A 12,933-nucleotide genomic window follows, 5' to 3' on the forward strand; every position below is an offset into this window, starting at 1 on the left:
TAAGTCGGACATTTGCCCAGGCTCCTTGCCAATCAAAGTCATTTTCCAGGTCTGGTATATCCCTCCTCCAGACAGTGTCTAGTTGAAGGGTTTCATACGAGGACGTTAGTAATTGATAATAAAAACCTGATACAAAACCTCCCAATGTTTCTCTTTCATAGAAAAATTTGTGGTATCTGTGGTGTTCGATTGGTATGAGTAATGGAACACCGTGAGACCTCAGACATAGCTTTAACTGTATGTAAAAAAGCCATGTGGACTCGGTGAGGTTAAACTTTGTGCATATTTCGACATAACTGCAGAAGCCCTGGTTATTAAAAATATCCCCTAATGAGTATATGCCTTGCTCTTCCCATATAGGGAATCTTATAGGGCGTTTTCCCATTAAGAGTGCATTGTTATTGAATATGGGAGTGTGATTATGCCATTTTTGAGGGTTAGGATATTTCTTTTGTGTTTCCCGCCATGTTCTGATTGCATGGGTAATTATGGGGCCAAATTCCCGCTCACAATGCTTGATTGAAAGTTTAGTGTGTGCTATGTCTTTCAGTCTCTGTGGGGCTACTATGTTTTCTTCTAATTCTCTCCAAGATACCAAAGCCTGGGGATCAAACCATATTTTCAATGGTCTTAATGTGAAAGCCTTAAAATATTGTAAAAAATCTGGAACTGCCATGCCACCATCTGCTTTATTTCTCTGTGCGGTGGATCTTTTTATGCGAGGTGGTTTGTTATTCCAAATAAATTTGTATGTGGAGGATTGTAATCTTTTCCAGTAGCCCTCTGGAGGAGGTAACGGTAGCATTGAGCTGATGAAATTGATTCTTGGTAATACATCCATCTTAACTATTGATACCCTTGCCTGTACTGAGTTTTTAAGTTTTGCCCACCTGTCCAGGTCGTCTTTGATTTTGTTGTGTATTTTTGTGTAATTGTGCTTCACCGTTTGTCTTATGGTGGGAAATATTTCCACACCCAAGCATCTAAAATGTTTAACCATGGGTATCGCACCTGGGAGGGTTGTGTCTTTTTTTGCACGGATGTTAAGAGGAAGAAAAGCCGACTTCGGCCAATTTATTTTAAATCCCGATAAATCACCAAAGTTCTCTATCAACTTGAGTAGATGCGGCAATGTGGTGTTGGGGTTTTGCATGAACAATATTACGTCGTCCGCATATAAACAAATTTTATGTTGTGTGCCCTTGATTACTATTGGTTCTATGTGTTGGGATTGTCTTATAAATTGTGCTAAAGGTTCTAATGATAGATCGAATAGTCCGGGACTAAGAGGGCAACCCTGTCTGGCTGAGCGTGATACCGGAAAGATTTCGGAGATGAATGTGCCTGTTGTAATCACGGCCGATGGGTCCTTGTATAGTACTTTAATCATATCAATGAATCCTTTTCCTAACCCCATCCTTTCTAATACTGCCCATAGAAACGACCATTCCAACCTGTCAAATGCTTTCATAGCATCCAGGGATAGCATCGCCTTAGGTGTGGTGTCCTCTTTGTCTGCATCTAGTACGTGCAGTATTCGCCTTATGTTATCATTGATCAGGCGACCTTTTATGAAGCCTGTTTGGTCTGGATGAACTAAAGACGTCATATGCTTTTGCAATCTGATGGCTAATATCTTAGAGTACAGTTTGACATCGGTTCCGAGGAGGCTTAAAGGTCGGTAACTACCGCACTCAGTGGGGTCTTTGTCTTTTTTGAGAAGAACTGAAATGAGTGCGATATTGTGGTGTTTATGGAAGCTCCCCTCCTTGACTGAGTATAAGATCATATTTAGTAATAAGGGTCCAAATATGTCCCAGCAAGAAAGGTACATTTCTGATGGGATACCGTCCTTTCCCGGAGCCTTACCGTTTTTCATTCCGGATATGGCCTTCTTGAGTTCTTCTAATGTGATCGGTGCCTCTAACTGTTTAGCGTCATCCTCCGAAAGTTTAGGGAGAGTAATTTGATTAAGATATGTGTCTAATTTGTTTTGATCAAAGGTCGTTTCTGAATTATACAAGTCGGAGTAGAATTCTTTGAATGTATCATTTATTATTTTGGGGTCTGTTACAAGAACTTGTTGTTTTCTAATGGCAGTTATATCTGCAAATTTTGCATTAATTCTTAATCGCATGGCTAATAGGTGACTAGGTTTAGAACCTTGGAAATACTGCTGTTGTCTTGTGCTGCGTATTTGCATTTCCGATTTTTGTCTGTATATTGCTTTGATCTCTGTCTTTAGAATGTTAACTTGGTTTTCTAGTCTAGTAGAGTTGTTGTATTTTAAAGAATTAAAAAGCGTTGAGTAAAGCGGTTCCATTTCAGACAGTTTTGTGCATTGATTTTTGCGCAATATGGAGGAAAATCTATCCGTGAAATCCTTGATCATACCCTTTACCGACATCCATAATATTCTGGGGTCTTGCTCCGCGTTTGCATTATCCCGTAGGAATACTGTGAGTGCTTCTTTAATTTGTGTAATGAATTCCTTGTTGTTAAAGGATAACTCCACTATTTTGGGAAATTAGCTTATTTAACATCTTCCCTGGAGTTAGACAAGAAGATGCATACCTTTTTTGTCTCTGTGCGTGCATTTTAGCTTTGGGAATAGATGCTCCGTTAGCATAGCTTAGCTTCATCACTGGAAGTGAGGCAGGACAGTAGCCTTACAGTGCCTTACAGTGTATTGCAAGGTCTGACATTGACCAAACTTGATATGCATGACCTTGGTGGGCTCTAGGTCAACTCCTGAAAAGGGGGTCAATGTCAGACCTTGCAATCAAAAGTTAGGGGCGCACTGAAATTATGGCAAGGGTTATTAGCCCCCTAACTTTTGATTGCAAAGTCTGACATTGACCCCCTTTTCAGGAGTTGACCTAGAGCCCACCAAGGTCATGCATATCAAGTTTGGTCAATGTCAGACCTTGCAATAGGTGTAAGGCACTGTAAGGCTACTGTCCTGCCTCACTTCCAGTGATGAAGCTAAGCTATGCTAACGGAGCATCTATTCCCAAAGCTAAAATGCACGCACAGAGACAAAAAAGGTATGCATCTTCTTGTCTAACTCCAGGGAAGATGTTAAATAAGCTAATTTCCCAAAATAGTGGAGTTATCCTTTAAGCAGCATAGTATTAAAATGCCATCTTGGGGCCCGGGAAGATAGTGTACCAAATGTTGCTTTCAGGATTAAGTAACAGTGATCTGATAGCGCATTGGGTATCATTTCCACTTCATATTTATCAAATATTCTCGGGGATGCAAAGACGTAATCAATTCTGGATAATGTGTTGTGTCTCGCCGAACGACAGGAGTACTTACGGGTCATGGGATTAAGTGAACGCCATAAATCAATTACCCCTGTAGACTTTGACCAATCTTTTAATGCTTTAGATGAATTTTTTTGTTCGCTGGAAAAGGCAAGGTAAGATTTGTCCATCCTTGGATTCCAAATGGCATTAAAATCCGCACCTATTATATATGAGTACTCGGGATGGTTTAACATTTCTCCGGTTAGTGAAGTGAAGAAACCCACTTCGTACAAATTTGGGGCATATACTGCTGCCAACGCAATTTTCCTGTTATTATGTACAATCCTAGCTATAGTTATACGCCCCTCAGCATCCGACCATACCCCTTTCAATTCGATATTTAATTTACGTCTGACGACTATGGCTACACCTCTAGTTCTCGTACCCAAAGGAAGAGTGACTAATATTATGGTATATGTTATCCGCTAACGTATTTATGTCTTCCTCTAAAATGTGCGTTTCGCTTAATAGAGCCACGTCCACATGTTCTTTTTTCATCAGTGTGAGCACGCTTTTGCGTTTGTGTTGTTTGTTTATCCCACCGGTGTTCCATACCATTATATTCAAACTAGCCATAATCTATGCATGTTTTTGTGTAGTTTTTGGTAATGCTTCTGGAGTGCGAAGCTACAATAGATGTACATCCAATTAATGAGGTCCCGTTGAGAGCCGAGCTTAAAAACATATATATATACAAATAAAAATCCCCTATTTTCCCCTCGCCCAGAAAGTCGTACAGGCCTGTGTTCCAAAAACACATCCTCCGCGAATGACTCTCTCCCTTAGTCCACCGGATTGCCCAAACTGAGCATTGTAATCCTAATCTTCCTATGCTAATTGCCATAGGATCTAACATTTTCATTCTATTGCAATAGAATGTCGCTTTTGGTCCTGCACCTTCCCTTACTGTAATGAAATATTGTGATAAATGACAAAAAATAAAAAAAGAGAATAAACTTTCATCGACATATTCATTTGAACCCTCTACTAACATGTAGGAAAGTCAGGAAAAAGGAAAAGATTGTAGAGAAATATTGACACCTTAATGTGAAGAACAGTGGAAAAGAACAATGTAAGTTAAAAGATAGATAAAAAATAGAATAATGAGAAGAGAAGAAAAAAATAAAAATAAAAGAAAGATATAGATAAGGAATGAGAGATAGAATAATAATCAACGTGGAGAAGCCACTAGAACCGAATTCTGATTAGATAAAATAGAAAAGCAGAGCCTTTTAGAGCTTCAATGTGCCAGTCACTTCATCAATGGAGTGATTACTTAAATTGTTAGAATAACCTTGTAGTGTTCATACGTTTAGGTGTGGTTAATTTTTAAAGTATTATTAAGGACTGATTGAACTTCATTCAATTGATTATCTGCTATGTATATACACACCGGATGTTTAATGTTAGAGTTGTAGGCCTTCGTTGTCATGGTGCATTATATTCTAGAAGGTTGTAGAATATACTAGTGCAATAGACTGTTGTTATGTTCCAGAATGATCTAAGAGACCCAGGGCATTCGAGCGATAAACCCAGAATATTCCAGATTGATCTTTTTGCATTGATATGTATTTGTCTCCCCGGAGACCAGAGTCTGAAATTATAATGTATTACGGATCGTATTATACACAGTACACATTGTTATAGACGGCCTGCATATCGTCTGCTACCTTGATGAACACAATAAAGTCATTCTAATACTGGTATACACTGAGAAAGAGGCTTATCTGTTTTCAGGCATTGTCGTCCTGCCTTGGGGTATCTGCTCCATGTCGATTCAAAAAATCCTCAGCATCTTTAGGTGTGTATAAACCAAACCTGTGGCCGTCACTGCCCACGATCGATAACAGCGCCGGGTATGATAGCCTTGGCTTGTGACCAGATTTGAACAATTTTTGCATCACCTCCTTGTATGGTAGACGTCGAGCGATGGCGTCTCTGCTCAGATCTTCGTAGATAAATATTGATTTATCACCATATTTCAGATTCCCACGTTGGATGCAAGCAATTTTGATGATGTCATCCCTTATTGTAGTCTTCCGCAGAGTAACAATGATGACTCTTGGCCCGATGTTTCTTTGCCCCCGAGGACCGATTCTGTAAACTTGGTCCACTTCCGGCACTGTGTTTGGAGGGTTGTTACCCAAAATCGTTGATAGCACTGTTGGAAAGTTGGCGTCTTCGCAATTTACTGCTTCATCAAGCCCTACAATGCGGATGTTATTTCGCCTTCTTCTAATTTATCGTCGACGCGATCGAATTTAGCATCGACGTGTGCTTTGAGCTCCTCGATGTTTGTAATCTGATCTTTCATCAGGTTAGTCTGTTCTATCATCAGGTTAGTCAGTGTGTTGAAATCGGGTGAAGTGGTAGTACTGCTTGTTTCAGTTGGTGATTTAGGTACAGTGACGGTGACGTTGGACTTGTTTGCTATTATTATCTTATCCAGATCAGCTGCTCTATCTTTCACGGAGCTTGTTCCTGTCGCTTCTGTTATGTTGACATTTATTGTCTCTTCGTCGGGGACCATAGTCGAAGGTCCCGGTATATTTTCCTCTTCATTCTCCTCTTCGGGGCTTGTCGCCGTCGGCTCGGAACCCGCGTCGGTTAGAACGCGTCTTCTTTGTTTTGTTACGTTCGGCGCCGCTGAAGTTCAAGTTCAAGTTCAAGTTCTTTAATAGTTGTCATACAGAAGTACAGAATACTTTCATACAAAATGCTTCTTACTGTTACGCTCCAGAGACTGTGCTAGACAAGATAGTATCAAATAACATAATAACATAATATAGCATGAATTTAGAAGAAGAAAATGAGGTCACAGTGTTCGGTATAGACATATGTACAATGTTCTGAGTTACCATATAATATACAATACACAATACTATGCAGTGTACTAATGTACAGTACTATCTAGTGCAAAGCAGAAATGGGATGAGGTACAATTTTAGGTACAATTTACAGTAAGGTGTACGAGTTGTAGTGCAATCCTTCATCCATAAATATAAAGTGTGGGGAGTGGGTGCTACAGTGTGTTTGTTTAAAGTGGGTGTGTGCTATAAGTGTGTGGAGTGGGTGCTACAGTGTGTTTGTTTAAAGTGAGTGTGTGCGTGTGGATGTGTGTGCTATGTGCGTTTGGTGGTTGTTGTTGTGTAGTGTTCATTCATTGTTCGTTTAGCAGCCTGATGGCCTGGGGATAGAAGCTTCTTCTGAGTCTTTCTGTGCTCGCCTTGAGACTCCTGTATCGCTTGCCTGACCGCAGCAGTTCAAAGAGGCAGTTGTTCGGGTGACTGGAGTCTTTAATGATTCTCTTAGCCTTGCCCTTGCAACGCTTGTAGTAAATGTTCTGGAGGGTGGGGAGCCCCCCTCCAATTGTGCGTTCGGCTGAACGTGTCACTCTTTGTAGTCTGCTTTGGTCTTGTGCAGTGCTATTCCCAAACCAGGAGGTGATGTTGCCGGTCAAGATGCTCTCTATTGTACATGAGTAGAAGTTCTTAAGGATCTTCTGGCTGACTTGGAACTTCCTTAGGCGCCTGAGGAAGTAGAGGCGTTGTCGTGCCTTCTTCACAACACTGTTAATGTGTGTGGTCCATGTCAAGTCCTCGGATATGTAGGCTCCGAGGTACTTAAAGCTGTTGACTCTCTCAACCGGTGCCCCGTCGATGCTGAGGGGGCTGTAGTCCTTGACCCCCGACCTCCTGAAGTCCACAATCATCTCCTTTGTTTTGCTGACGTTCAGGGAGAGGCTGTTTTCCTGGCACCATCCTGCCAGGACCTTGACCTCTTCCAGGTAGGCCCTCTCGTCGTTGGCAGAGATCAGGCCCACCACCACTGTGTCGTCAGCAAATTTGACGATTGTATTGCTACTCCGCTGAGCCACACAGTCGTGTGTGTACAGGGAGTAGAGGAGGGGACTCAGAACACAGCACAGGGGGGCCCCTATGTTGAGGGTGATGGATGAGGAGGTGCAGTTGCCTGCTCTCACCACCTGGGGTCTGCCAGTCAGGAAGTCCAAGACCCACTGGCAGAGGTCATAGCCCAAGCCCAGGTCCCTGAGCTTGGCTATGAGTATGGAGGGGACTATGGTATTGAATGCCGAGCTGTAGTCGATGAATAGCATTCTCACATAGTTCCCCTGCCTCTTGTCCAGGTGTGATGCTGCTGTGTGCAGCACATGGGATATGGCGTCCTCCGTGGACCTGTTGGGGCGGTATGCAAATTGCAGGGGGTCCATGTTGATGGAGAGGGAGGAGCAGATGTAGCCCTTTACTAGCTTCTCGAAGCACTTCATGGCTATGGAGGTGAGAGCTACAGGGCGGTAGTCGTTGAGGCAAGCAGGCTTGGATTTTTTGGGTACAGGGATAATAGTGGACTTCTTCAGGCAGGTGGGGATGACAGCCTGTTCTAAGGACAGGTTAAATATGTCAGTGAATACTGGGGCCAGTTGGTCGGCACAGACTTTTAGGACGCGGCCGGGGATGCCGTCTGGACCTGCTGCCTTCCTGATATTCACTTTTTTAAAGGTCCGCCTCACCTCATGCTCTGTTACCCTGAACACTGCGCCTCCATCAGCAGCCGACCCCCCCCCCCCCCCCATTGCCGAGGCTTGTGAGCTGGTGTTGTTATTACCAGCATCAAACCTCGCATAGAAGGTATTGAGGTCATTTGCTAAGGAGATGTCACTGTTCAGTTTGAGGGAGGCGCCTTTGTAGTCTGTCATCGTTTTGAGCCCCTGCCACATAGCTCTAGAGTCAGCTTGTTCAAACTGGAGTTCAATTTTATCCCTGTAGCGTCGTTTGGCCTCTGACACTGTCCTCCTTACGTTGTATCGCGCCACCTTGTGGTCATTCATGTTGCCTGCCTCTAGGCCGTCGTTGTATGCTTTGGTGCGCTCTCTCAGAGCTTCACGGACGGATTTGTCTACCCAGGGTTTTTGATTTGGGTAAACTTTCATTTTGGTAGTGGGGATTGTTTCTTTCACCCTAGTACAAACATAGTCCAGCACTGTCTCCGTGTAGGCATTAATGTTATCTGTGTCGCGGAACACATTCCAGTCTGTGTGGTGAAACACTGACCGGATCGTCTCCTCTGACGTCACATCCCATTTCTGCACCTCTCGCGAGACTACGGGAGTACTTTTAATTCTCTGTCTGTACTTTGGTGAAAGAAAAATGGATGCGTGATCTGACTTACCGAAGCCACTATCAGAATGAGCCTTGTAGCCACCTTTAAATTGCGTGTAACAGTGATCTAGGATGTTACCGCCTCTGGTGTTGCAAGTCACATGCTGATAGAAGTCAGGCAATACCTTTCTCAGATTGGCGCTATTGAAATCTCCCAGAACTAAAATGGCGGCGTTAACATTCGCCATTTGGATTCTATTTACCTCGTCGTGTAGTCTGGAGAGCGCAACCTTGTTGCTGGCTTGCGGTGGAATATACACTCCGACCAGGACGATCGCCGTTAACTCCCTCGGGAGGAAGAAAGGACGACACTTGATGGTTATATATTCCAGTTCTGGGGAGCAGTGGTTGGATAATTCCTTCACGTTAGTTGGGTCGCTCCAATTTTTGTTAAACATGAAGGCAATACCTCCTCCACGTTGTTTACCAGACTCTGCTGATGTCCGATCCTTGCGATGGATAAAGAAGTGATCAGCCGGTTGAATTGCGTGGTCTGGGACGTCCGGCATCAACCACGTCTCGGTGAAGCAGAGGACGTTGCAGTCCCTAACGTCTCTTTGATATTGAATCCTTGCTCGGATGTCATCCAGTTTATTGTCAATTGATTGTACATTGGCTAGCAATATACTGGGCAGTGGTGTACGGTGGCGTCTGGATCTCAGCCTGTTACGGATCCCAGCCCTCTTCCCTCGCCGTCTGGTTCCTCTGTTCCTGGGGTCTAGGAACAAAGGATCTGGTCCTGATCTCCGGAGAATTTCTTCAGGCCATTGATGCGGTTCGGAAAGCTGATCCAGTGAGTAATCCAGTTGGTAAGTTTCCCGTAATCCAATGTCTATGAGTGACTGACGGTCATATACATTAAATGCACCAACAGTTGGTACGAACAAAACTCTAAAAACTATAAATATTAACAAAAGTAAACACAGTCTCGACGGAGCGAACAGAGAGGCAGCCGGTCGGAGCAGCGCCATCTTCAGAAGTTACCGTATCTTGTTTCTTTACCGGCTTTCTATCCTTACCCATGTTGTCTTTTGATATAGTTAGTAGAAGGTCTTATCAATACATACGATGTGGTCTATTCTCTTTTGGTATTGTCCAAATAATGTTTTTAAACGAAATTAACGTTGGTGGGAGCGGAGCAATTGCCAAATGCGTGCACTACATATTGTGCTAAACCGGAAGCCGAATTCCTGGGTCTTGGTTGTTTCTCACCTTCACTAAAAACAACAACCCTTCTCTTCCACTCCCGGCTTCCGGGCTGCAGGTGAGCGCCAGAGGAATGTGGTGATGTGGATGGACCACCGTGCCGCGGAGCAGGCTGCCCGTATAACCGGCACCGGGCACGGGGTCCTGAGCAGAGTGGGAGGGGTCATGTCACCAGAGATGCAGCCTCCCAAGTTGCTCTGGCTCAAAGAGGTGAGAGGTGACAGAGGTCGCCACAGGTCAGTAGGTGTTTTACTGCTGTTCAAGTTCAAGTTTGTTTATTATTTGTCATAATAACATACAGAATACTTTACGATGAAATGCTTGTTTCTGTATGAGCCCCTGAGAGTGTGCTTCATACAGTAAAAAAAAGTAATTAAGAAGTAGGTAAAAAGTAAGTAAAGGAATGTTCAATATACATATATACAATACAGAGTAAAATGGGTAACAGTGAGGTACAATGCAGAAATGAGGTACAAAACTTAGGGTAAGGTGCAAATGAGGTATGAATGTAGTGCAAATATCTTTAATAGTGGATAAATATAATTTTGTGTTAAAGTGAGTAAAGTGGGTGTTAAGGTGAGTGTTTGTTTAAAGTGAGTGTGTACATGTGGATGTGTGTGCCGTGAGTGTAGATGAGGGGTTGTTACATAGTGTCATTGTCATTGAGCATCCTGATGGCCTGGGGATAGATGCTCCTTCCTTCTCCTTCTGCTGTACTTTGCTCTGTCTGACTGCCAGGTTGTGGCATGTGCTTTTTATTACCTGCCTGTCTAGGAGGACATTTTTATTTTTTTAATAATTTTTTAGCATTTTTACAGCTTTATTGGTCACGCAGGACCGACAGAGGAGAGGGCGAACGGGAGGAGAGGTGGGGAAGACATGTGACAAATAACGACGGGAGCTGGGATCGAACCCGGGTCGGCCGCGTAGGTGCGCGAGGCACTATGGTATGCGCCACGAGGGCGCCCCCTAGGAGGACTTTTAACACACTGTCCTTTAGAGGCATCTGAAGGGAACATTGTTCCGTGTTCAAACTGGTCAGAGTTTTGCCTGGATTCACATTTACATTTAGTCATTTAGCTGACGCTTTTATCCAAAGCGACTTACAAATTGTGTACAACAAGTCAGCAGGAGGGGTACAACTCTGGCGGCTAAGGGTAAGTGGTATTGTTAGTGTAGCAGTGCCCTGCTTGCAGCTTGAGTGCTACACTCTCTAGTGCACAGTGGTATAGACATATTAGCATAGTGTCAAACTATTTATTAACTCCCAAATCGCCCTAATTTAGAATTATTTAGTGATTCAGAGCCTGCTGCTCTTATTGGTGCTTTCTCTGGTTGGAATTCCAACCAGGCCAAATGGTGTCTGGTAGTAGGCAGAATCTACTTATCAGGGTTAAGACATTTCCAAAGGTCGTTCAGTCGTATTTTAATTTATAAAGATAATCCACCTTGAATGCATTGAATTGAAATTGAAATTGATCCCAACACAGTCCTCTTCCCTCTTCTCCAGAACCTGAAGGAAAGCTGCTGGAAGGAAGCCGCACACTTCTTTGACCTTCCAGATTTCCTGTCTTGGAAGGCCACAGGCTCTTTGGCAAGGTGAGCCTTACTGGGGGATATAACGATCGTAGTGATGGTGATGATAAATTGTTGATTTGTGATAAAGCGGTTATGTTGCTCCATGTTGTAATGTGCAGATGTTTTCTCATCCATAATAGTCTACTGTAGACCATTGATTATTTTTCATGTCAAGGACCCCCACATTGACATGTAATAGGTGAAGGACCCCCACATTGACATGTAATAGATGAGGGACCCCCACATTGACATGTAATAGGTGAAGGACCCCCACATTGACATGTAATAGATGAGGGACCCCCACATTGACATGTAATAGATGAGGGACCCCCACATTGACATGTAATAGATGAGGGACCCCCACATTGACATGTAATAGGTGAAGGACCCCCACATTGACATGTAATAGGTGAAGGACCCCCACATTGACATGTAATAGGTGAGGGACCCCCACATTGACATGTAATAGGTGAAGGACCCCCACATTGACATGTAATAGGTGAGGGACCCCCACATTGACATGTAATAGATGAGGGACCCCCACATTGACATGTAATAGGTGAAGGACCCCCACATTGACATGTAATAGATGAGGGACCCCCACATTGACATGTAATAGATGAGGGACCCCCACATTGACATGTAATAGGTGAAGGACCCCCACATTGACATGTAATAGATGAGGGACCCCCACATTGACATGTAATAGATGAGGGACCCCCACATTGACATGTAATAGATGAGGGACCCCCACATTGACATGTAATAGATGAGGGACCCCCACATTGACATGTAATAGGTGAAGGACCCCCACATTGATATGTAATAGGTGAAGGACCCCCACATTGACATGTAATAGGTGAGGGACCCCCACATTGACATGTAATAGATGAGGGACCCCCACATTGACATGTAATAGATGAGGGACCCCCACATTGACATGTAATAGGTGAAGGACCCCCACATTGACATGTAATAGATGAGGGACCCCCACATTGACATGTAATAGATGAGGGACCCCCACATTGACATGTAATAGGTGAAGGACCCCCACATTGACATGTAATAGATGAGGGACCCCCACATTGACATGTAATAGGTGAAGGACCCCCACATTGACATGTAATAGGTGAAGGACCCCCACATTGACATGTAATAGGTGAAGGACCCCCACATTGACATGTAATAGATGAGGGACCCCCACATTGACATGTAATAGGTGAATGACCCCCACATTGACATGTAATAGATGAGGGACCCCCACATTGACATGTAATAGGTGAAGGACCCCCACATTGACATGTAATAGATGAGGGACCCCCACATTGACATGTAATAGGTGAAGGACCCCCACATTGACATGTAATAGATGAGGGACCCCCACATTGACATGTAATAGGTGAAGGACCCCCACATTGATATGTAATAGGAAGGACCCCCACATTGACATGTAATAGGTGAAGGACCCCCACATTGACATGTAATAGGTGAGGGACCCCCACATTGACATGTAATAGATGAGGGACCCCCATTTGGTTTGTCTCAGGGACCCCTATCTGAGAAGATCATTGTTTCTAGATAATAATAAATAATAATTTATTTATTTTGTATAGCGCTTTTCAATGACCCAAAGTCGCTGACAATAGGCAAACAAACAA

At 43.6% G+C, this 12,933-nt stretch overlaps 1 protein-coding gene across 2 annotated transcripts in view; it reads left to right on the plus strand.

Moving 5' to 3' along the window:
- The window catches only part of fggy (FGGY carbohydrate kinase domain containing), a 65,569-nt gene that overhangs the window by 33,965 nt on the left and 18,671 nt on the right, over positions 1-12,933 (plus strand). For both annotated transcript variants that reach the window (XM_084319148.1, XM_084319147.1), the window contains 2 exons: positions 9,756-9,907; positions 11,208-11,296. In XM_084319148.1, coding sequence (XP_084175274.1) covers positions 9,779-9,907; positions 11,208-11,296 — 218 coding nt within the window. In that variant the 5' untranslated portion in view covers positions 9,756-9,778. The remainder of the gene's footprint in view (positions 1-9,755; positions 9,908-11,207; positions 11,297-12,933) is intronic.

Source organism: Notolepis coatsorum, assembly GCF_963971535.1.
Source record: "Notolepis coatsorum genome assembly, chromosome: 7".
NCBI classification, from domain to species: Eukaryota; Metazoa; Chordata; class Actinopteri; order Aulopiformes; family Paralepididae; genus Notolepis; species Notolepis coatsorum.